This window comes from Danio aesculapii, chromosome 19 (assembly GCF_903798145.1).
Source record: "Danio aesculapii chromosome 19, fDanAes4.1, whole genome shotgun sequence".
NCBI lineage: Eukaryota > Metazoa > Chordata > Actinopteri > Cypriniformes > Danionidae > Danio > Danio aesculapii.
Window position 1 is genome coordinate 2,058,252 of NC_079453.1, and position 27,387 is coordinate 2,085,638.

General features: G+C 37.0%; 2 protein-coding genes across 2 annotated transcripts in view; both read left to right on the forward strand.

Annotated features, from left to right (window-relative positions):
- dennd3a (DENN/MADD domain containing 3a) overlaps positions 1-13,362 on the forward strand; it is a 65,797-nt gene extending 52,435 nt beyond the window's left edge. Inside the window, 6 exon segments of the mRNA XM_056479366.1 lie at positions 3,817-3,956; positions 5,880-6,040; positions 7,300-7,439; positions 7,837-7,955; positions 10,789-10,926; positions 12,356-13,362. Of these exon segments, the coding sequence (XP_056335341.1) occupies positions 3,817-3,956; positions 5,880-6,040; positions 7,300-7,439; positions 7,837-7,955; positions 10,789-10,926; positions 12,356-12,562 (905 nt within the window). The 3' untranslated portion in view covers positions 12,563-13,362.
- Positions 13,363-23,995: 10,633 nt separating this feature from the next.
- The window catches only part of ptk2aa (protein tyrosine kinase 2aa), a 143,770-nt gene continuing 140,378 nt past the window's right edge, over positions 23,996-27,387 (forward strand). The window contains exon 1 of the mRNA XM_056479579.1: positions 23,996-24,161. The gene's annotated coding sequence lies outside the window, so the exon portion shown is untranslated. The remainder of the gene's footprint in view (positions 24,162-27,387) is intronic.

Below are 27,387 nucleotides of genomic sequence, written 5' to 3' on the forward strand. Positions count from 1 at the left end.
TTACATTTTAATTTTTATTTTGTTTATTTATTCAATTCTATTCTATTGACTTGAAGCTGTCTGACCTGGCATTTCCACAAGCGTGTCACTTCTGCTGTCGATGCAGCAGTGTGTTGTGTAATGTGTATCTCCAGTGAACTCTTTACGTGCTCCAGTGTGTTTCTGCAGGCATGTAGAAGAACTGGTTTTCAGATGTTTTCTGCAGAAACTGCTGTGGGCACGCTTCACAAGCTCCCTTATTTCCTCCACCTGTTCCCCACATCGCTCTCCTCAGGACACACACTCACACACACACACACACACACACACACTTACTGTCAGCAGGGAGATAATACAAGATACTTCAGCACTTTTTCAGTGTGTTTGATAAAGGCGTTAGTAGTAGTTGAACAAACATGAGTCCTGGTCAGGTCACAGACTTATTTAACACACACTAGATTCCTGTTCAAAAGCAAAGGAGTGATCAGAAGAAGCTGCTTCACCACATGACCGATAACAATCATCAAATACTTCATTCTTTCTGTTGTATAATGTGAAAACACTGTCCGTCTGCTATTGGTTCAGCTCAATATAATAGCAGGAGTCAGATGTCTGCTGAGTTACACAATACAACATCATAAAAGCTCTCAGGAAATCTCACAGGTCAAATTCCAACTCGAATACAACAGAAAGAGGAAAACAAGTCATATTTTGGGTTATGAAAGCTGGTTTTGGATGCATTAGGATTTCAATTAATTAATTATCCACCTAAATATTCTTTCAAGGGCACCTATTTTACCCCTTTTTCAAGATTTAAGATGAGTCTTTTGTGTCTCCAGAATGTGTCTGTGAAGTTTCAGCTCAAAACACCCATCAGGTTATTTATTATAGCTTTGTGAACATTGGGATTCTCTGCTCTGAACACACTGGAGCTGTTTTTCTGGCCTGTGCCTTTAGAGGTTCAAGAAACCCTCGAGTGCTTTTTTTGAGATTTTAACAGATTTGTGTGTGTTGAGCATCACTTAAGGCAGGGGTCACCAAACTTGTTCCTGGAGGGCCAGTGTTCTTCAGATTTTAGCTCCAACCCTAATCAAAAACACCTGAACAAGCTAATTAAGGTCTTACGAGGTATACCTGAAACACCCAGCCAGGTGTGTTGATGCAAGTTGGAGCTAAACCCTGCAGGGACACCGGCCCTTCAGGACCGAGATTGGTGACCCCTGACTTAAGGCAATGTTAGCTCCTGTTAGCTTTAATTTCGGGGAAATCTGGATAATTTTGTCAGCTAATTTCATCTTTCGGGTTTTAAATAATTTTTGGGGCGGGATCAAAATCGTAGCACAAAAACTGTGGAGTGCTGACTCGTCGGTTTCTCATTGTTATTCATAGCGGAGTTTTCTTATCCAATGAGAAGACCCTGCTTCTTAATTATTCATGACTGTGCGTGCTTTCCGAAGGCAAGACACCTGCCAGTGCCAAGCTGTGAGACTCTGTGTTGATGACTGGGTGAGACCGTGTTCACGGACCCATGGCACACCGTTCATGAAGGGTCCTATGTGTTTGTCCATGATCTACTGGGTTTGTTGCATGTTTTTCCTTGCGATCCTGTCAGGGCCGATACAATAAAGCTGTATGTGTGCAGCAAGCATTTTTGTCGGGAGAGCTGTACGAGAATTGGAGAATGGCGGACTTTGTCTTTTATCAGTGGAGTTCGTTCACATTTAGACACATCGCCATGCTGCTGTGTTCGCCTAAATCCTCCAGATTACCAGCAGGGCTAATGGTTAAAATAGGCAGGGCAAGAGACCTGCTGCACTGAGTCTGCATTCTGACCCGGGATTGAGGCAGAAGTCCTAATTTAGTGTTCATATCAACATGATTATCTTTATAATGATATAAATTGTAGTTATGTGTATATGAAATTACGAATAACAAAAATATAGCAGGCATTAAATTACTGTATAAAATCATGGGGCTCCTCTATAGACTGTAAAATATATGGATGTAGTATTTGTGACGTCACCCATAGGTTTCTGAAGAGCGCAAATGAAGCTACAAGTAGGCGCGGCCAACCGTCGCCATTTTGTTTGCGCGTCATTGCATCCACGGCGGGATAGCAAACAAGGACAAAGAGTGAGCAGAGCTATAAATCATAATCGCTGTAAATCATTACACGCATGCGCTGTTTTATAAACGTTTTAAACGTGTAAAACTCTCTCTTGATCACATCTGATGATGATTGATGATCACAGAGAGCTGAACCGATCTTTTAATCCCGGTTGCTTTGTGCACGTCCTGTCTTGTTAATATGATTATACGTGTTACTACAGAGACATGTTAATACGCGACTGTCAATCATTTCGGTCGGCGGGGAAAACTGCGCTCCTACGTCACGTTGTGGTCGGCCTCAAAATGGGAGGGATTTGGATCCTATTTTAACATCAGTAAATTTAAAAAAGAGACTTATTGCCTTTATATCACCCCAATATGACTGTGGACACACTATACCTACACACAGGTCTGTCCATACAGCTTACGATTGATGATTTTCATCGTAGGTGCCCTTTAATTTAATACCAATAAGATGCATTATTGAAATTGCTAAATATTTATGATTCCAGTTAGACTGCCTTGAATTCATGATCAATCATAATAATAATAATAACAATAATAATAAAAAATGTGTATTATAGTAATGAAACTGAATGGGACCAATAGTCATTGACTATTAACACGCATGTATTTTTATTTCTATTTTATTTTGCTGAGCAATATGTTTTAGATTTTTTTATTTATTTCTTCTTTACTGTGACCTAGATGTTTTTTTTTTTTTGTGAGGTTCACATGGTTATGCGTCACAGGACCAGCGGTTGAAACTCTTAGATGAAAGACGTCCTATAGAAACACGTCCTCCCTCAAACCCCCAGAATCCCCTGCGGTGAGGAGTCAGTGACTCAGCGGGAGGATTTTACCACCAATCACAGAGAAACTGAAGCCACATGAAAGAGAGAGAGCCTTTCTGTAATCATTACCAGACTCCTGAAGCATGTATGTGTGTCTGTGCATGCATATATATGCGTGTGCATGTGTATGTGAATGTGTGCATGTGGGTATATGTGTGCATGAAGAAGCATTTGTATGTGTGAGTGAGTGAGTGAGTGAGGCAGCTTAAAGACGTCTCTCATATGGAGAATGAAGTCACATGCATCGCTCAGGTGTGAGTTTCTCACAGACTTCAACTAAGTGTCAAAATCTTGATGGTTCTGTGGGTCTCGTCTATCAAATCTGAGCTTTATTTTGTATATTATATTGGATTTAAGTCAGGTGATTGGCTGGGCCATTCTACAGCTTGATTTCCTTTCTCTGAAATCATCAGAGAGTCTCCTTGGTCCATGTTTTGGATCATTGTCTTGCTGAAATGGTTTCATCTTCATCCTCCTGCTAATGTAGATGTTGGACTGAAGCAGCTGATGTTCATTTACACTGAGCAAGGGCAGAGGGTTGCTGAAGAACTACCGAGAGATTTCAGCTGCTGTCTGGGCTTTCACTGCCTTTCTACACCTTCCTGTCTTCATGTGTTCAATACTTTTTCCCTGTGTCACTTCATTTCATTACACAGAACTTCATTTGTAAACTAATTAGGTTTCTTTTCTTTGCATATATGGATTTCTGTGGTTGTTACCAACATCTGGGAAACATTTCAAGTCAACGGCACCTTTAGAAATATGTTTTCTGAGAAAAATGGTGACGTGTTCAATACTTATTTCCCCCACTGTATATATACACAGTTAGATGGCTAATAAAATGTGTATGTGTGTGTGTGTGTGTGTATTGTAGGTCAGCTGGGTGTGTCAGATGTGGATGGCGGTGGGAATCCAAAGCTGTGGTGTGCTCTGAGTGATGGGAAGCTGCTGGTGTTTGACGCCGCCAGCTGGTCCATGCAGCACAACTCTGTTCAAGTGGGGACGTCCCGCCTGGTGAGGAAACTCTTCTGTACAGATCAGATTAAATAACCTTGTGAGATGATGTATAACGCAGTGCTCCTTACATCACACTTATTGTCTTCTTATCAGCCCTGAGAGCTTGATTATGAGTTTCAGGAGGAAATACAGAGGCAATTTAGAACACATTGATTTCATTTGAGGAAATACACACACACACACACACACACACACACACACACACACACACACACACACACACACACACACACACACACACACACGTTTCTTCTGAATTACAAATTTTTAAATTAATGTTAAAATAACACTCTTATCATTTATTGTAACTCCAAATCAGAATTATTTCACCAAATAATGATTTCTTAACCATTCTGAAGTAAACAAACGAACAAAAAAACAAACTAACTGCTATTGTGGCGTCTGAAGATTAATAATATAGACATGTCTGAATCTGAAAACAGCACTTTTTGTTATTTTATGCAATTCAGTACTCTAAATAAGTGTAATTCTTGCTAAACTTCTAGCTTTTATTAGTTAATCTTCAAGTTTTTGAATGTTGTTTAATGAAATTAAAATGTAAGTTGCCTAAATTAAATAATTTAAAAGAAAAAAAACTTTATTTCATGTGACATTTACGTAGCAAACAGGTTTTGTTATTGTTTTAGTTTATAATAATGACTGAATCAGCAGTATGATGTTGCAGTATGAACGCAGGGTTTAAAAAATAGATTTTAAATAGTTTATATTGATTTCCAAATAAAATAATCTGAAGAAAAAGGACAAATTAAGGCCGCATTTACACTGCATTGTTCAAGTGACTCAATTCCGATTTATTTTATTTGTTTCTCCCATGTGGCACAGAGCGGATATGGCCCATGTACGTGTAGGCAGGAACAAATCACATGGATTCCGATTTACTCAAATCAGATTCAGGCCTTGCTCATATGTGGAAATATATCCGATATGAATCAGATCTGTGCCCTCGTGTCTGCAGTGTAAGCAGGTAGATCGGATTTTGACCTGTCAATACGAGTCGCGTGTCATTAAAAACCATAGCGAATGACGTCAAGTCTAACACTTTCTTTTCCGAACAGACTTCAGCAGAGTCCCAAAAACCTCAAATCTCACACAGGAGGATTAAAAAAGCTTTTATATTGTCATATAGCACAGGTATTTAAGCATGTAAACGAGAGCGAGAGAGCGAAATGTCCGCCATGTAACCAATATAGACTAATATAAAGCTACTGCATACATCACATGCAAAAATCACGCCATGGACATGACATCAAGATGCCTACTGGATTAAAAAAGCCTATATATTAAAAGAAGATGGCCAAATGAGAACCTTTCTGTCATTAACTATAGTAAAACAGCTTGTCAAAAGCTGCGAACAGATTACATACAGGAATAGAGAAAAGAGCACTCTTTAATTATCAGCTGTTAGTCAGCGCCTGCTCTTTTTCCCTGTCATTGCGCCTTTGGCGTGTGCTGTGTAAATGCAGACGATCAGATACGAGTCACTTTTAAAAGACGATGTAAGCAGGTCAGCAAAAAAAATCGGATACAGTCACAAAATCAGAATTGACCATCAGGATCTGCAGTGTAAATGCAGCCTAAGTGCTCTGCAAAAATAGTTTTCTTACTTAGTTTTTATCTTGTTTTTTTCTGTTCATTAAAACAAGCAAAATAATCTTGTTTTCACTTTGAAATGGAACCCCATTGGCAGATTATTTTGCTTGTTTTAAGGAAAAACTCGCTTTATTTGGACATTTTATTTCTGAAAACAAGACTATATTTTTACTTGTTTTGTAAATGCTTCTGGATTTGAAGAATTCTTAGACATTTGGACTAGAAGCAAGACAAAAAGTCTAGTGTCTTAGTGGTGTACTGTGCTCTCCCTGCTGTTGACCGTCTGAACACACACTCTGCTGTTTTCAGACGTGTATGCTGGCAGTGAATCAGCAGCAGCTGTGGATCGGCTCCAAGGATTCCTTCATCTACATCATAAACCCGCGCAGCGTCTCCTGCAATAAACAGCTGACGGAGCATCGCTGTGAGCTCACGGGACTCGCCCTGGAGGAAAGAGCTGACAAATTCAGGTGACGTCACAGAAAACAACCAATTTTTATTTATTTTTTTATTATTGTTTTACGTTTGTGCTTTATAAGCAAAACAAAAAAGTCTATATCTAGATGTTTTAATTTAATAAAAAATGCAATGCTTTGAAACAAACTTTCTTTTAATATATGATTAAACACTCAACGGCTACTTAGGTACACCATACTAGTACTGGGTTGGACCCCTTTTGCCTTCAGAACTGCTTTAATCCTTCATGGCAGAGATTCAACAAGCTACCGGAAATATTCCTCAGAGATTTTGCTCCATATTGACATGATAGCATCACACAGTTGCTGCAGATTTGTCTGCTGCACATCCATGATTGTGAATCTCCTGTTCCACCACATCCCAAAGGTGCTCTATTGGATTGAGCTCTGGTGACTGTGGAGGCCATTTGAGTGCAGTGAACTCATTGTCATAATCAAGAACCCAGTCTGAGATGATTTGTGCTTTTTGACATGGTGTGCTATCCTGCTGGAAGTAGCCATCAGAAGATGGAGACACTGTGCTCATAAAGGGATGGAGATGGTCAGTAACAATACTCAGGTAGGCTGTGGTGTTGACATGATTCTCAATTGGAACTAATTTTGGGCCCAAAGTGTGCCAAGAAAATCTCCCCCACACCATTACACTATCACCAGCAGCCTGAACCATTGATACAAGGCAGGATGGATCCATGCTTTCATCATGTTGATGAAATCATGGCAGCAGAAATGGAGACTCATCAGACCAGGCAACGTTTCTCCAATCTTCTATTGTCCAGTTTTGGTGAGCCTGTGTGAATTGTAGCCTCAGTTTCCTGTTCTTAGCTGACAGGAGCGGCACCCCGGTGTGGTCTTCTGCTGCTGTAGCCCATCCGCCTCAAGGTTGGACATGTTGTGTGTTCAGAGATGCTCTTCTGCAGACCTCGGTTGTAACGAGTGCTTATTTGAGTTACTGTTGCCTTTCTATCAGCTGGAACCAGTCTGGCCATTCTCCTCTGACCTCTGGCATCAACAAGGCATTTGCGCCCACAGAACTGCCGCTCACTGGATATTTCCTCTTTGTCAGACCATTCTCTGTAAACCCTAGAGATGGTTGTGCGTGAAAATCCCAGTAGATCAGCAGTTTCTGAAATACTCAGAGCAGCCCGTCTGGCACCAACAACCATGCCACGTTCAAAGTCACTTAAATCCCCTTTCTTCCCCACTCTTCACCAAGTGTTCATGATCAGGAGGTTATGATGTTGTGTGTGTTTCAGCCAGACGGTGGCGTACTCGTGCAGTGAGGACTGCAGTGTGATCGTGTGGGACGTTTCCTCACTGCAGGTCAGACGGCAGTTCAGAGTGTCCTGTGGCCGACTGCAGTCCATACACGTCCACAACGGCATGCTGTGGTGCTGTAAGTCCTCTGTTATTATTTTTATTTTTGTCTAATATTTTTTCCGATTTTCACAGTATTTCCTCTAATATTTTTTCTTCTGGAGAAAGTCTTATTTGTTTTATTTGGGTTAGAATAAAAGCAGTTTTTAATTTTTTAAAGCCATTTTAAGGTCAATATTATTAGCCCCCGTCAGCAAAATTAGTTTTGGATTGTCTACAGAATAAACCACTGTTATACCATGACTTGCCTAATTACTTCAACCTAATTAACCTAGTTAAGCTAATAATTCAGGAGAGCTAATAATTCTGACTTCGGCTGTACATCACAACAGAGAAGAAAAGATTACAACTTCCTTTTCATGCCAACCTTTGCTTTCAGAGATCGTGTAAAGGAAGTCTTTGTTTTTGTGTGTCAGGTGGTCGTGATTGTGTGCTGGAGGTGCGCAGGAACGGCTCGGTTCACCGTCGGATCTCTCTGCCCGATCACCTGCTGAGCTCACCGAAGGGCTTCAGCAGTTTCCTGCTCTTTAATGAGGTAAGAAACAGCGGTTTGACATTTCCTCCGAGATCATCTGCATCTCTGAGCCCATTCAGCACATCATCAACACTCATTACCTCAAACAGCTAATGCAGCACACATGTGAGGTCATTTACAGCCCGTTTTAATGGCTCTCGGCCTCTCTGATGAGACCAGCTTTGAGGATTTACAAGGACAGAGGTGCTGAAAGTGGTTGCCAAGTGAAGTCTTGAGATTTATCAACAGACAGTGGACACTTACGGCTATTTGTGGTCATTTCACAGCAAAAAATTTTTTTTTTTTTTAATTCTTCCTTCCAGTCCAGATATCTAAAAATGATTAAATCAAGCAGCATTTTCTAGATAGCTATTAATAAATGGCTAACTAGTAGTTTATTAAGCTAGTAGTGTTAGTTGTTAGTTAAAGGGGCTCTTTGACTCTTCCAAAGCATAAAAATAATATAATATGTATGTAGATTGTATGTAGAATGTATTTAAGAAACATGCCAAGAAGGAATGGGTATCGTTAAGGTTTTAACGGTATTACCAATTTTATCGATACCACTTATCGGTTCGGTACTTTACGGTTCTCTTATTGGTACTTTTTGTAGGGGGGGTTTATTAAAAAAAACAAATTGACCAGAATTAACAACACTTTATTTTATTATTGCGTTTTTGATGTAAAATAAAACAAAAACAAATAATTGTCAAACAAATAAATAAACATTTCCTGTAAAAGAATGCACAATGATTTGAAGGAAAATGACTCCGTTTTTAACCATTCTTCTGGAGTGTGTCCAGAACATGTGTGTCTTTTCTGGCAGTCTCTTGGATCTTTCTTGGTTTATTGTGCTCCCTGCAGCTGAAAATACCCTCTGTGAGTTGCAAAATGCAGTTAAATAATCAGATAATGTTTACGATTTTTCCTTATCGCATTCGCATAAATGAGTTAATGGTGTTTTGAGAGTTACAAATGTAAAAATAAGCAGTTTTTTATCATTTTTTAATAAGCATAGTTTATTATTAGGCTATTCTTAGGCTATATTTGTAAATACAGTAATGTAAAAGTAATAATTCAGTAATAATTCTCCAGTACTGATAGCAGAACCGTTAACATCAGAGCTTATCGATACTTCGATCTTTTATAATGTAGCACCGAGACTGATAAAGTACCGAGTTTCGGTACCCATCCCTAATGCCAAGTGAACATTCTTGTTTATCTGAAAAACAAGTTTTCTGTGCTGGAACGTCTGTCTTTGTTTTGGTAATTTGAACCCACTCAATGCCAGTTTAGCCAATTATATTTCAGCACCCCGGGTTGCCTTGGTGGAAAACAGCGTATTTGATTCATTCAGTCATGAAGGCTCTCAAAGTACGCATCCGCGACTGAAATGCGACCTCCGGTGGACAGTAGCAGACTCCAAAATGAGACGCAGATTCAGAGTTCCACATGAGGTTATTAATAAGCAAATGATATAAATATTACAAACGTAAACATTAGGTGAGCAGGTTACATCGTAACCACGTGTCCTAATGAAACACTTCTTGTAGAGATACGCAGTGATGAGCAATTTGGCTGTTTGCACCAGACAAAACACGATAGAAATATAAATACAGCCATTCAGAAGCTCAGAATAGGCACTCACTCACCAAATGGTAAGGTTTATAATCTAATTAATGCATATTAATCCTCTTTAACATTATTATATGTAGATGCTGAATGATTGATATTTGTTTTGTAAGTTGTTTCACACAGTTTATTTTATTTTCAAGATCTGAGATGAAACTATCTGCTGTAGTATGTGATATAAAATGCCATTCAAACTCGCATTATTAGCATTTAACACTGAATAAAGCACATGAGGTGTACCTGAGGTGATCATTGTCAGTTTTCTGGTGTTCACCTGTGAGAAACAGAAGCCGTTTCTAAAATAGAAATCTCAGGTGTTGCTTAGGACAAAACTCCTTTTAGTATGGAGAAATATTTCTTCTATCGCGTGCTGTTGCTTTTATTTAGAAAACAGTTCAAATCAGGCTTTAGGCTCAATATTCAGGTACACTTGCGCCAATCTGGCAACCTGCCCTGCATGTGTTTCGATCCAGGAGTGCAATACCTAGTTCAACCACTGGGTTTCAAACTGACATACTACATACCTTTAATGGTTCGTTAATACTGTGAGCTGTGACCTAACCAAAAAACCCCGGAGGTTCTGTCTGGCCCTGGTCATTTGTCACTTACAGAACAAGACTATATTGTTAATATTATTAAGGGATAGTTCACCATCACCCAACTAATATTTTTTATTATTATTATTTATTTGACCTTTTTGTAGTCCTCAGAGCACAAATTAAGACATTTTAGATGAAATGCGAGATCTCTCTGACCCACCATAGACGGGACGGGTCATGAAAACGTCCAGAAAGAAACCAAAAATATTGTCAAATGTTCTCTTCAGTGGCTCAATCCTAATGTTATGATGCTATGAGAACACTTTTTTTTCTGCACTGCAAAGAAATTGTTTTTGTCACTTAGAGTTTTTGTCTTGTTTCTAGTCCAAATATCAAAAAAATCTTAAATCAAGAAGCATTTTGGTTAGACAAGCAAAAAAATATAGTCTTGTTTTCATAATGTCAAAGTTTTTCAAGCTAAATACAAGATTATTTTGTATTTTATTTTATTATTTTTATTTTATTATGCATATTTGATTATTTTCACACACACAGACACACTACTTCTTTAATCAACAGTTTCTTCTCTTCAGTGTTTCTTCATTTCATACTTTATTTTAAGGATGAATTCTCCATATGAAGATGTTGATATTAATAGTAGTGTATTTTAACTGTGTTTTCAGTCGGAGCAGCTGTGGGCTGGTTTTGCAGATGCGGGTGAGCTGTGTGTTTGGCACTGCCGAGACATGAACAAACCCTTCATCAGGATTCAGCTCAAAGACTGCGCCGCCGTCACCTGCATGATCAGAGTCAAGAACCAGGTGAGACACGTGTGTGTGAGAGCGACAGGATTTGGGATAATCTGACATTCAGGATCTATCGTGTTTTTATTTATTTGTCAAATAGTATTAAACTTTCATTAGATGAGTGTCAGAGATCATACATCTGAATGCACACACACACATGCACACACATGCACACACACGCATCTGCTTTCTCTTTTAGCCATATATATTTCTATATGCACGCAAGCGAACATGTTGTAAACATAATAATAGAGAGAAGTAAAAATAAATAAATACAAAATAAGAGAAAATTCTTTCAAATGAACATCAGCTACAAAACAAATGAACACAAGAGAAAAACACGATCTATTACTGAAAACAGAGATCACAATTCTCCTATGATGCTGAATAGATGACTGAAGGAAATTAAATGTATTATTATTTAAATTTTACATCAAATTTAAGAAAATATTTGTATTTTATAGTATTATTAAAATTTTACATCAAATTTAAGAAAATATATGTATTTTATTGTATTATTATTCAAATTTGACATCAAATTGAAGAAAATATATGTATTTTATTGTATTATTATTCAAATTTTACATAAAATTGAAGAAAATATATGTATTTTATTGTATTATTATTTAAATTTTACATCAAATTCAAGAAAATATATGTATTTTATTGTATTATTATTTAAATTTTACATCAAATTCAAGAAAATATATGTATTTTATTGTATTATTATTTAAATTTTACATCAAATTCAAGAAAATATATGTGTTTTATTGTATTATTTAAAGTAAACTAGAATTTTAGATTTTATATGTATTTTATTATATAATTTAAACTAATATTTTATCATTTTAAATAATAAATTCAAATCTCAGTTTGAAAGAAAAAAAAAATCAATAACTTGTTCTTAAAGACTTATTTTATTACTTTAAAACGGTCATCAGAATAATCCGCAGTTTATTCCCTAATAGGGCTTATACCCTATTTCAAAGTGTTTTCTAGCCTAAACAAAGCTAAAGTACAGAACAGACTCTCATTTAAGAGCAATAGCGGCCCCTGGTGGTTAGGCGGTGTGGGTTGCGTATAGGGAGGCTCGGCTCTTAAATGTTTATTTGCCACCTCTCTGAGAAAGACTGGAAATACGGGAGAAATACGGGAAAATACCTTTACTGGATGATAGCAGGATAGAACTGTAAAATAGGGGAGAATCCTGGGAAAAACGGGAGGGTTGACGGGTATGGTCTGGTGCAAATGTGCTGCAAGTGTCAGTTAAAGTGTCAGAGAGATGAAAGAGTGGGTTTACTACAGGTGGTTTGTCAAGCCCGCTCACCTGTGTGAGGCACACTCAGAATTGCACAATGTTTTTGTTGTGTTGTGGTGTGGTGGGGGGGGGGAGAGAATAAGAAAAAAATTGCATTATAATGCGTGTGTCTGTGTGTGTTGTCAGATCTGGGTTGGTGGTCACAGTGGCAGCGTCACAGACAGAAGAGTGCGTGGGAAGATCTACATAGTAAACACGGACCGATATACAGTGGAGAAAGAGCTGCAGGCCCACGCCGACGCCGTTCAGACCATGTGTTCAGCCGAAGACCGATATGTGCTTAGCGGAGCCGCACAGGATGATGGGAAAATCGGCATCTGGAAGGTGGAGTAAAAACAGAGGTGAACATACAGCATAAGTTCATTTAAGAAGTGTTCACACTCAACAGCTTTGAGACAATTTAAAGGGACAGTACAGCCATCATTCACTCATCCTCCAAACCTGTTGGAGTTTCTTACGTCTGTTGAACAGAAAAGAAGATATTTTGAAGAATGTTGGAAAATTCTAACCATTGACTTTCATAGTGTTCCTACTATGGATGCCAATGGATGCTTTTTTCCAACATTCTTCAAAATATCTTCTTTTGTGTTCAACAGAGGAAAAAAAAAGGATTAAAGTTTAGACGCACTTGAGTTTGAGGAAATGTTGAGGAAATGTACTGCAATATAACTCAGCTTGTATATGAACACAACATGAACCAAAGACTTATAATAAATCAATAATGACATGCCACAGCAGTGCATAAGCGCATCAGAATCCTCAACAATACCTGTTTTTTAGTGTTTGTTTTGTTTTTTAAGTCCAATTTGCCTTTTTAGTTCAACATATGCTTTGTAAACATTGTGTGTGATGGAGGAAATTGTGGCGTAATAATGGAAATGAACTAAAGTGGTTTCTAAACTAACTTAAACTACATCTAAGCTACTTTAAGTGCATTATCTTTTTGTGGACAAAGTTGTTAGCTAAAATGCACAGCCTCTGTTGACTTGCATCAACAAAAATGAGAGGAAACTATAATGCATTTGTGTAAAATGAATATATGCAATGCAAACACACGCACGCACGCACACACACACACACACACACACACACACACACACACACACACACACACACACACACACACACACACACGCACTGCCTGATGGGAAATATGCCATATTACTGTCCAGAAGATGCACACTTTCACATTCATGATGCTATGAGTGTTTGGCTTAAAACTTACAGCTGTAAACTGTTAATCACAATTAATCACATACAAAATAAAAGCTTGTATTTATATCATATTTATATATACGTGTATATTAGGTGTGTGTACGGTGCATCTTTATTTTGTGTGTGTGTGTATTAATACACACACACATATAATAATAATAATAATAATAATAATAATAATAATAAGTAAATAGACAAGTTCATGAATAAACACATATAATGATAAATAAATAGACAAGTATACATAAATACACGCATAATGATAAATAGAAAAGCATACATAAGTGCACATGTAATAATAAATAAATAGACAAGTATACATAAATACACACATATAATAATAAATAAATAGACAAGTATACATAAATACACACATATAATAATAAATAAATAGACAAGTATACATAAATGCACACGTATAATGATAAATAAATAGACAAGTATACATAAATACACACATATAATAATAAATAAATAGACAAGTATACATAAATGCACACGTATAATGATAAATAAATAGACAAGTATACATAAATACACACAAATAATGATAAATAAATAGACAAGTATACATACATAAACACGTATAATGATAAATAAATAGACAAGTATACATAAATACACACATATAATAATAAATAAATAGACAAGTATACATAAATAAACACGTATAATGATAAATAATAGACAAGTATACATAAATACACACATATAATAATAAATAAATAGACAACTATACATAAATACACACATAATGATAAATAAATAGACAATTATACATAAATACCCCACAAATAATGATAAATAATAGACCAAGTATACATAATACACCAATAATGATAAATAAAATAGACAAGTATACTTAAATGCACACGTATATGTTTTTAATTACATTATAAATTAAATATTTATTACTAAACATATTTAATATACATTATAAATATATAAAGAATTTTTTGTATTTTATATATTTTGTATTTATACACACACACACGCATTATGTAAATACAAACTTTTCTTTTGGATGCGATTGATTGTTTGACAGCAGCAGTTTTGACACTATGTTTATGATGAATCGCTCAGTGTTTTATCAGTATTTATGAAGCTCATTCATGTCTGAATATGATTTATGATGGAGGGTCTGTTTTTAATGAGCCAAAAATGCCAAACTCTGAGAGACGTCCGGTGTAAATGTTTATTAGTGCACAAACACCCGGAGCTGTGATGGGCTTGTTTTAAAATGTCTGAACTGCATGACAGGCCTGGGTGTTTAGCTCTTCCTACACATCAGCAATCTAGTTTTAATGATTATTGTTATTTTAACAACAAAAAAATCTCACATTTGACTCGTTTTATCCGTTTTTTTTTTGTAGAAATGTAAAAATGCACTTTACTCTCCAACACTAGTTCTCTTGTTTACTGATTATATGTTTGACACTTCTTTGTTTTTTTGAGTAAAAGACGATCAATGAGCCTCAAGCAAGCCATCAGACACAATGAAGAAATTACTGTCTGTGCGAATGCATTTTGTGCATGCACTGAGGACTTTTTGTAAATAGTTGTATATTAACTTAAACGTTTTACTTTTTTGCATTTATTCAAATGTTATTTTCATGGGGTCTACATTATGATTTTATGGGAAATTAACAATGACTGATGTATTTATTGTGTATAAACTCATAAAATTCACTTGAATTAAACGTGTAGTGTTTTTATTTATTATTTATTATTATTATTATTATTATTATTATTATTATTTGCGCTTTAGATTTCAGTTCTGTTTTGAACCACTAGAGAGCAGCAGCGTCCATCTCTTTATCAGATGTACTTTCTTTCATGGGGAATTAGTGAAATACTAGTACTTTACGCTGTATTATGCATAACATTTAAATTCTAATATGTTAATAGGTTAATATTTATTAGAAATATAACAAAATCTTTATAATTTTCTTTATAAATCTTTATAAATATTTTGACATTTTTATTGAGTTCTGTGTAAAAAATAACATTAATAATCAGTTTATGTTACTTCATTTGGCACACAGGAGTTAAAGATAAAGCCGAGCACAATGCGTTGTGAGCTAAATATAATTTTAAATTTGCATATTTTAGCAAATGATCCTGATCATTCACAAAATACGGAGTTACAGTACAGAGAGTTTGATATTCTGAAAAAAACAGCCTTTATAGTTGTGTGTGTGTGTGCGTGCGCATGTGCGTGTGTGTGTGTGGTGTGTGAGATATTTATTGTCTATATATGAAGATGTGGTTATTGTTGTTTATGCATTATGGAGTCTCATTTTGCAAAACAAAAACAGTATAATAAAAGCACTGACCGCAAAATGAAGCCACTGTTTCTAATCCATATATATAAATATTCCTACATCAAGAAGCATTTTCTAGATGACTAAAAAATCTGGTTTAGTTTTCGGAAATAATAAATAAAATATGACTTGAGCTTGGCCCTCAAACAAGCAAAATAATTTAGTTTAATTTTCTAAGCCCATGGGCAGATAATCACGCTTGTTTTAAGGAAAAACTCGCTTAATTTTGACTTATTATTTCTGAAAACATTCATTCATTCATTTTCTTTTCATCAAGGGTCACCACAGCTGAATGATCATGCAGTTTGTGATCATGCCTCCTGAATTGCAGTGGTTTGTGCTCTTGTGTGATGTTTCCCAGGAGTGAAGCGGCATGTTCTGCTTCATTGAGAGTCCATCTGCAGAGTCCAGATTATACGGCGAGTTATTTTAATCTCCAGAGATCAGGAGTCCTGCGGTTTAATCTCGTCTGAAGCGCTCAGTGCTCTTATCAAAGAGAGTTTGGGGGAATTATGTGCAGCTGTGTTCATTCATCTGACCAATAAACACAAGCACAGAGTTCAGACTCACTCAACACAAGAGCATGAATGCATTCAGTTTATCACTCCTCATTCAGCAGCATTGGGTTTCACACAATTCGTTCAAGTTGTCCCAACACAAATCGATTGAGTTAACAAATTTAGGTGGATTGAACATAAAACAATTAAATCGTCCAGGTAAAAATGTCAAGAATTGTGTCATTTCAGCTCATTTTAAAGGAGTCGCTTGAACAAGCAGCAAAAATAAGTGTGATATTTAAATCTCTGACTCGTATTCTGGTGTTGTTCAGAATTGAGGAGTGTTTGTGAGGAATAGGAGCTGCTGCTGTGAGCAGAAACTCTCCTTCGGCTGTGCTCTGATGATCGTTGTTCTTCAGAAAGGGGATTTCAGACACTTCTCCTGCCCGGACGTGACTCATTTAGGAGGGTCCATCCATAATGCTTTTATGTGCATGATTATAAAAGTTCTGCTGATCTGAGGTCAAGCGTGTGGTTTCACTTATCATAATTATGTCTGTGGTACACACATGAACAACTGATTCCAGATCAGTGTGCAATATACGTTCATGAAATCCAGCTGATAAGAGTACTGTAAACGCACAACAAGAATGACACGCCTCAGGGGTTAAAGGGACAGTAATATTTATGTATTTACTCACTTTCAAGCGGTTATAAACCTTGATGAATTTCTTCCGTTGAACTCAAAAGGAGATATTTTGTAGAACGCTGGAAAATTGTAACCATTGACTTCCATAGTATTTATTTTTCCTACTATGGAAGTCAATGATTACCAGTTTTCAGGTTTCTTACCTGTATAAAGCACTTTTAAATGTCTTTTTAAAAAACAAATGTTCTCTGGTTTGGTCATCCATATGGGAAATGTTCTCTGGTTTGGTCATCCATATGGGAAGACACTCAAATGTTCTCTGGTTTGGTCATCCATATGGGAAATGTTCTCTGGTTTGGTCATCCATATGGGAAGACACTTGAATGTTCTCTGGTTTGGTCATCTATATGGAAAGACACTCAAATGTTGTCCGGTTTGGTTATCCATATGGGCAGACACTCAAATGTTCTCTGATTTGGTCATCCATATGGGAAGACACTCAAATGTTCTCTGGTTTGGTCATCCATATGGGAAATGTTCTCTGGTTTGGTCATCCATATGGGAAGAAACACCAATGTTCTCTGGTTTGTTCATCCATATGGGAAGACACTCAAATGTTCTCTGGTTTGGTCATCCATATGGGAAATGTTCTCTGGTTTGGTCATCCATATGGGAAGAAACACCAATGTTCTCTGGTTTGTTCATCCATATGGGAAGACACTCAAATGTTCTCTGGTTTGGTCATCTATATGGGAAGAAACACCAATGTTCTCTGGTTTGGTCATCCATATGGAAAGACGCTTGAATGTTCTCTGGTTTGGTCATCCATATGGGAAGACACTCAAATGTTCTCTGGTTTGGTCATCCATATGGGAAGAAACACCAATGTTCTCTGGTTTGGTCATCCATATGGGAAGACACTCAAATGTTCTCTGGTTTGGTCATCCATATGGGAAGACACTCAAATGTTCTCTGGTTTGGTCATCTATATGGGAAGACACTCAAATGTTCTCTGGTTTGGTCATCCATATGGGAAGACACTCAAATGTTCTCTGGTTTGGTCATCCATATGCAAAGACACTCAAATGTTCTCTGGTTTGGTCATCCATATGGGAAGACACTCAAATGTTCTCTGGTTTGGTCATCCATATGGGAAGACACTCAAATGTTCTCTGGTTTGGTCATCCATATGCAAAGACACTCAAATGTTCTCTGGTTTGGTCATCCATATGGGAAGACACTCAAATGTTCTCTGGTTTGGTCATCCATATGGGAAGACACTCAAATGTTCTCTGGTTTGGTCATCCATATGGGAAGAAACACAAATGTTCTCTGGTTTGTTCATCCATATGGGAAGACACTCGAATGTTCTCTGGTTTAGTAATCCATATGGGAAGACACTCAAATGTTCTCTGGTTTGGTCATCCATATGGGAAGACACTCAAATGTTCTCTGGTTTGGTCATCCATATGGGAAGACACTCAAATGTTCTCTGGTTTGGTCATCCATATGGGAAGACACTCAAATGTTCTCTGGTTTGGTCATCCATATGCAAAGACACTCAAATGTTCTCTGGTTTAGTAATCCATATGGAAAGACTCTCAAATGTTGTCCGGTTTGGTTATCCATATGGGAAGAAACACAAATGTTCTCTGGTTTGTTCATCCATATGGGAAGACACTCGAATGTTCTCTGATTTGGTCATCCATATGGGAAGACACTCAAATGTTCTCTGGTTTGGTCATCCATATGGGAAATGTTCTCTGGTTTGGTCATCCATATGGGAAGAAACACCAATGTTCTCTGGTTTGTTCATCCATATGGGAAGACACTCAAATGTTCTCTGGTTTGGTCATCTATATGGGAAGAAACACCAATGTTCTCTGGTTTGGTCATCCATATGGAAAGACGCTTGAATGTTCTCTGGTTTGGTCATCCATATGGGAAGACACTCAAATGTTCTCTGGTTTGGTCATCCATATGGGAAGAAACACCAATGTTCTCTGGTTTGGTCATCCATATGGGAAGACACTCAAATGTTCTCTGGTTTGGTCATCCATATGGGAAGACACTCAAATTTTGTCCGGTTTGGTTATCCATATGGGAAGACACTCAAATGTTCTCTGGTTTAGTCATCCATATGGGAAGACACTCAAATGTTCTCTGGTTTGGTCATCCATATGCAAAGACACTCAAATGTTGTCCGGTTTGTTCATCCATATGGGAAGAAACACAAATGTTCTCTGGTTTGTTCATCCATATGGGAAGACACTCGAATGTTCTCTGGTTTGTTCATCCATATGGGAAGACACTCGAATGTTCTCTGGTTTAGTAATCCATATGGGAAGACACTCAAATGTTCTCTGGTTTGGTCATCCATATGGGAAGACACTCAAATGTTCCCTGGTTTGGTCATCCATATGGGAAGACACTCAAATGTTCTCTGGTTTGGTCATCCATATGGGAAGACACTCAAATGTTCTCTGGTTTGGTCATCCATATGGGAAGACACTCAAATGTTCTCTGGTTTGGTCATCCATATGCAAAGACACTCAAATGTTCTCTGGTTTGGTCATCCATATGGGAAGACACTCAAATGTTCTCTGGTTTGGTCATCCATATGGGAAGACACTCAAATGTTCTCTGGTTTGGTCATCCATATGGGAAGAAACACAAATGTTCTCTGGTTTGTTCATCCATATGGGAAGACACTCGAATGTTCTCTGGTTTAGTAATCCATATGGGAAGACACTCAAATGTTCTCTGGTTTGGTCATCCATATGGGAAGACACTCAAATGTTCTCTGGTTTGGTCATCCATATGGGAAGACACTCAAATGTTCTCTGGTTTGGTCATCCATATGGGAAGACACTCAAATGTTCTCTGGTTTGGTCATCCAAATGGGAAGACACTCAAATGTTCTCTGGTTTGTTCATCCATATGGGAAGACACTCGAATGTTCTCTGGTTTGGTCATCCATATGGAAAGACACTTGAATGTTCTCTGGTTTGTTCATCCATATGGAAAGACACTCGAATGTTCTGTGGTTTGGTCATCCATATGGAAAGACACTCAAATGTTCTCTGGTTTGGTCATCCATATGGAAAGACACTCAAATGTTCTCTGGTTTGGTCATCCATATGGGAACACACTCAAATGTTCTCTGATTTGTTCATCTATATGGGAACACACTCAAATGTTCTCCGATTTGTTCATCTATATGGGAACACACTCAAATGTTCTCTGGTTTGGTCATCCATATGGGAAGACACTCAAATGTTCTCTGGTTTGGTCATCCATATGGGAAGAAACACCAATGTTCTCTGGTTTGTTCATCCATATGGAAAGACACTTGAATGTTCTCTGGTTTGTTCATCCATATGGGAAGCCACTCAAATGTTCTCTGGTTTAGTAATCCATATGGAAAGAGCGCGATGCAGAATTCTCCATCTTATTAGCTCATTATCTCGCTTCTGTAAAATATCTTCTTTTGTGTTCATAAAGAAATCTCATAACAGTTTGAAACCAGAGTAAATGATGACAGAATTTTTGTTTTTGAGTGAACTATACCTTTAAGAATGAATCGTATTGCTGAATAAAGTGTTTTTGAATATCCAAACAGCAATACCTGTTATGTGCCACAACATGAATTATTAATTAGCACAATGTGGTAACCTATTACTGATTTAGCATCAGAGAATTTCCAGAGTGATTCTGCGAGAGGGGTCTGGCTGCAGACTTGGTGCAGATGCAATCTGAGCTGCATCCAATGCTTTTTATTGCGCTCACCTAACCCTACCCGTCTGAGTGACGTCACTAGCTCCATTGAGTGCATTGTCTGACATTGCATCTCTGAGATATGCAATCTCAGCTTGCATCATAAAGGCTGCATCCAGACACTATTGGATTCTGCATCACTCCACATAGTTGATGTTGTGAAAATGAATCGCAGAGAACAGCTGCTCTGTTTGCTACGTCTGAATAGTCTCTTCTTGAGCAATGTGCTCTCTCAGATGGACACTGAGACCTACAGAGAACACCACACAAATGTCCACTGTTGAACTCATCAAGGCTTTCATAGTTGCTCCATTGTATCCGAGCGTGTTTCCTCAGCGAGTGAATGAATCGTTGTTTATCATCGATTCCTTAGAACGAATCATTTGATTCACTTTGGAAAATGGTGGGAAGTTGTAAAGAATGACTGTTTCTATGGGAATATTGGTAACAATACTGGGATTTCATTTATTCATTTTCTTTTCGGCTTAGTTCTTTTATTAATCAGGGGGCGCCACAGCGGAATGAACCGCCAACTATTCCAGCATATGTTTTACACAGCGGATGCCCTTTCATCTGCAACCCATCACTGGGAAACACCCATACACTCCCATTCACACACATACACTATGGCCAATTTAGCTTACCCAATTCCCCAATAGCGCATGTGTTTGAAACCCACGACAACATGGGGAGAACATTCAAACTCCACACAGAAATGCCAACTGACCCAGCCGAAGCTCAAACCAGTGACCTTATTGCTGTGAGGCAACAGCGCTACCCACTGCGCCACCATGTCACCCAATACTGGGATTTATTCATGCTAATTTATTGCTGATTAGCATATGTAATTAACTAATGTCTATATCTTGGAATGATTCAATTAAAATGTTTCAGAAATCGTTTTCAGTTTGCTCAGACTGTTGATTATAGCTGTTAAGCAGGGAGGTGAGACAATAGCAACACTGCAGGGAAAATAATGCTAATATTGTAATTATTAATTAATTTATAATGGTTAATTTAATTTATTCAGTCTTTGCTAAGGATTATTGGTTGCCAGAACGCTTTGGGAATATTTATTTCTGGTTTCCACACATTCCCAGAGTTCTCTGTTAGTTTTTATAGCCTACGTAAATAAAAAGTATTCTCTCTAGGTAATGAGAACGTTCTTGGAACCTTCTTGCAATGTTCTGGAAAGGTTCATTGTTGGTTTCCTACAAGGAATCTACAGTGAATGTTTAAATTTGGTTGGCAAAAAAATGTTGTATGGGAATCAAACAATGTAAAAAAATATCTGTTAATTAACAGTTTCTGTATTTTGTGATTCACTTGTGTTTCGGCGTTGGACGTGAATTTGATTAGAACTACAAACGCAGGTAAAAACTGTAAACAAACTACAAACATGAAGGACGCGCAAGACCAACCGTCAATCAGAGAGGCTTGGGTAAAGTTTAAATGACTAATTCATTCATATCTTGCCTAGTGAACAAATATAATCACGTTTTCCGATTTATAATTCATCTGCAACAACAATGTGAACTTTTATAAAGACGTGTTTGGACATGAACTTTATTAATTGGCTAATAGTTAGGCTATGCAAAGACCTGAGGAGATTTCTCTTCATGAAGGACATGCGAGTGGCCACCTGATCTCTCGAGAAAACATAAGTATTTTACGTTTTGTCAGTTTAGTGGCTAATTCGTACGAGTTCAGTTGTACGAAATTGTACGATTTTAAAAAGGAGGTGTGGCACCTAACCCCACCCCTAAACCCAACCGTCATTGGGGGATGAGCAAATCGTACTAAATTGTACGAATTAGATTGTACGAATTCATACGAATTAGCCACTAAATCAAAAAGTTACGAATTGCCGTGAGATTGTGTTGGAGTGGCAGATTAACTTGCTGCTGCTGAATCTTCTATAAGGTAAGTAATTAAATATGAAAGAAATAAGGATGATGTGTTGAAAAGATTGACAGGGGATTAAGCAACATAGTGGTCCGTTAATGAGTAAAGAGTGGTATGTCCCAAAGCTTTTTACACTCTTCTGTTTCACACTCAAACATAGGCTATTTACTTTTTCTTCATAAAGATTAACCCCCCTAATTAATGCTTGATCCCCCCTTAAAGGGGGTCAAAACAAGTTGTATGGGGGGGGGGGGGTCATTTCTGTAATACTGAGAAATATTTCACTCTGATCTTTAATTTTAAAAAAATAATGTTAATAATTAAAATGTTTAGATAATATGAATATTTCCCAGTGATGGGTTGCAGCTGGAAGGGCATTTGCTGTGTAAAACGTGCTGGATAAGTTGGCGGTTCATTGCACTGGTGACCCCTGATTAATAAAGGCCCTAATGAAGAATAATAAATTAAATGAATAAATAATATAAATATACATTTTATTAATAAACTGGATGTAATAAAAATTTAATTCATAATTGACTAAACATTTATTACACAAGCTAAGCGAAACAGTTGACCCCCCTGATGGTCAATGTATAATTCAACACAGTTTTAGTATAAGTATGCAAATTGGGACGCAGCATAACCACTTTAAAGGTCCCATTAAATGATTTAAAATGTGCATTTTTTATTTGATGTTTGACTTAATCGCAACTGAAACATGAAAAGAGGGCAGGACATAGAGTAGCTCCTCCCCTTTTTAAAAAACAGCCAATAGCGTTTTGTTTTCATGACAGCTCTGCCAGTGGTTGATCTCAAGCGCATCACATAAGAAAAGCCAATGAGAAGAAGGGGCGGGGTATGTCAGACACTAGAGAGCATTTGATTGGTCAGAAGATTTGATGAGAAACTGAAGTATGAGGTGACGTCAAAAAAATCGTTGATCCATTTTAGAGGGAGTGACAAACTGCAGGCTTTGTTTATATCAGTTTTATATCTTATAAACGCACATTTTGTCACTGTTTTAGACTTATATATATATAGTCTTAACGCTAACAGACGGAAACTAACATCTAAAAGTGTATTTTAATTTCACGGGACCTAAATTTGAAGTGTGGATGATGTGTCAGATGATTGACAGGGCGTGTAACTAAGCAACATAACGATCCCGTTAATGAATTAGTAATATGTCCCAAAGCTTTCATAGTCAAAACTGTGCACTTTTTCGTAACAAAACTTCATAGTTTGAGGACAAAGTATAAGTAGGCGATTTGGGACTCGGCACATCCCTTTAACGGTTCAAGCGAACCGACTCTTTAAACGACTCGGACAGGCGCCAGTGGCCAGCGTCAGCTCCAGCGGCGTTCATTCACTCGGGACTGGGAGGAGTGTGTGTGTATGTTATGTGTGTGGCTGGATGGAGCTGGAGTGGGCTGGGTTCTGCCCGTCAGCCATGTTGGAATGAGAGGGAATGAAAAGCTGGAATGAGGGAGAATCGACAGTAAAGGACAGGAAAAGCGGCTTCTGGAATATCATAACGGGCGACGGACAGATCACACGATAAACCAGTGAGTAGCGCTCATTTCTGTCTTCACAGCACTGTTAGAAAGGGAAAACTGTCAATGTGAACATCAAATATTGGGATTCCGGTGCTAAACCAACCCTGCCATGCGTTCAGGAGGAACTGCTCGAAATCTGATGGATTTGAATGCGATATCTGTGCGGGATTTGCGCGGTGATTGTGACGCGCGTTCACGCTTCGTATTCATTGGATCAAATCAAGATTTTATATCGACTTTCTGCTGTTTATGTTGACGTCAGATTCAAAAGTTTATGCTACAATACTTTACTGTAAACCAATTGTTGTAGACTGTACTCAAAGTTTGTGTCTGTTAACGGTATAACAGCAGGACTTGATGACAGTTTGTTTTATTGTGCTAGCTCAGTGTTTTAGCTAATGAAAGTACACAAAAACAAACAAATACAGCCAACAAATGAAATAGTTTAAGGATTGTTGCTGATATATAAACTTTTAAACTGTCATTTTTTTAAGAATATAATTAGTTTAAGTAACACTAAAGACAGAATGATTTGAGTTTAATTAAATTGCCAAAACGTGTACCATATTTTATTAGCATCTACCACAGTAATACCGTCACAGTAGTAATGGTTTTAGTAGACGTGCCTTGTTTTTATTACATTGACAACATGTTTACCATGCTTTTGGGCTTCTACAACAATAATATGTGTTTTTATTATTTGTTAATTTGCTGTAATTATTGTTTTGTTTGGTTTTTAATACCCAAGTTATTGATGCAATATAGTGGTAAAAAGTACATTTGATTAATATTTGAAAAATCCAGCACACAACACAAACTTGCATCATTTTCGTATCAACCTTCTATAGACTTTCTGCTGGATTAATGCATGTTGAGTTAGTACACAAATATAAAACTTTTTTTCATACTTTTTAGACGGGGTACCACAAAACTTGAACATAAATTTCATGCATCACGATACAATACACTTTTTTTCTAATTTTTACAAATTTAATAGCTATGAATGCATCACGGTTATAATTATTAATCATTTATTCCTTGCTAAATTTAAATATCACACCCATAGGACACTCTCTACAAAAATGTTGGGTTGTTTTATCACAACTTTGGGTCATGAATGGAAAAACCCAACAGTTGACCTATTTAAGTTTAACTAAATAAATTAACCAGTCAATAGCTTTGTCCATAATTGACCCAACGTTGGGTTAAAAAAAGTAATTTGTCTGATGTATTGATGCATATATGTATATTCGCCTTTTTTTTTTTTTTTTTTTTTTTTTTTTTTACATTTTCGAATATTTCCCGAATAATGTTTAACAGATTCAGGAATTTTTTCACAGTATTTCCAATAATATTTTTTCTTCTGGAGAAAGTTAGTTTTAGATTGTCTCCAGACTAAACCACTGTTATACAATGACTTGCCTAATTACCCTAACTTTACCCTAATTAACCTAGTTAAGCCTTTAAATGTCACTTTAAGCACAACACTAGTATTTTGAAGTATATCTAGTCTAATATTATGTGCTGTCATCATGGGAAAGATAAAAAAAATCACTTATTAGAAATGAATTATTAAAAATATTGTTTAAAAGGACTGATAACAAGGATATATGACATGTTGTCTAACAATTGCATTTCTGCCTGGCTAGGACTTAAAGATGTGTGGGAGAAAGATATCGGTCAAACTATTGAAGAAAATGACTGGGAAATTGTATGCGATAATATATACCTGAAATGTACCTCTCTTGGGATCCATGAGCTTAATTTTTAAAATTTTCTAATAGGATATATCTTACATCAATGCGTATCAAGAAAATGTTTGTCAATGCCAGACTTGTGTTTCAAATGTAAAAAAGATAAAGGTACACTCATTGTTTTTGGGACTGTGACAAAATTTTGCCATTTTGTAAGAAAATACATAAGGTAGTATAAAATATTCTTAAGCAAAATTTTGATATGACCCCGGCTTTGTATTTACTGAATCTTAATGTGAACAATTTGTTTGAAAAAGATGCATTACAGCTATTTATTGTCTTTATACATTTAGCTATAAAATGTATTTTGCTACTTTGGTCTGCATCACAGGCTCCATCTTTTAAAATACATAATATATTACAATATTATATTATAATACATGGGTACCATTAGAAAAACTTACCTATGACAAACATATAAAATCTGACAGATTTTGGTCAATTTGGTCTCCCCTTTGGGAATACATAAAAGAGCTCTCTTAAATGAGCACATGATCCCTATCATTCATATACAATTTTTGTTATAACCTACACTTAAAGACTGCTCTAAAATGGTGTGATTGTACTTTATTTTTTACCTATTTAGGTTTTTTTAATATATTAATTCCTTTGTTTCCATTTTCAAGACTGTACACTCTCTGTAACACATTTATACGTTTTGATGTTAATATTTTGTGAATATAGGCATACAATAAACAAATAAAATAAAAATAAATAAAAAATATTGTTTAGAAATTGAGGAATAAAAATACACAGGGGGGCTAATAATTCTGACTTCAACTCTATGTCCTATAATACACTTGGGATATATTCAGTATAATGCACAGAGCAGTTAGTCTTCATCCTTGATTGTGATCAGAGAGCAGACGCAGCTCTTGATCCTATTGCTGGAGGAGGATCTGTGTTATCTGCTGATGTGTTCTTCTGTGTGCGAGTGCTCCTGTAGTGTTTTGTGTGTCCTGGGGCTCTGGAAATGACAGTGCGCAGGGCTGGGGTATTTTTAGAGCCGCCGCCGCTGGGGCCACAGCCGCCTGCCTCCAGTCAAGTAATGCCTGCTTATTTGCCAGACTGTGAGATCAGAACGTTTGGCTGAATTACGGCTGACACCACTCCTCATTATCTTGCGTTCGCGACCGCCGCCGCATTGTCATTTACCCGTGTGAATTGAGCTGGTGTTTTCTGACCTGCGTTGCTTTTTATTCAGAGTCTGGCGGACATCTGATAGATGGATCATTGTGGTGATCCTGATAGCTCAGTGTTTGGGTCATTAGTTATTGTGTAATGCAAAGATTTCTCTTTGTAAACTCTGAGTGCATGGTTGTACCGGTGTGTGTGTGTGTGTGTGTGTGTGTGTGTGTGTGTAATCCTGTTGTTTTAGCTGCACAGGAAAAGAGACTGGGATTTCAGCAGCAATGACAGGAAGCTCAAGTGTGTGTGTATATACATACATTTTTGTGTATGTATACGTGTATATGTGGATG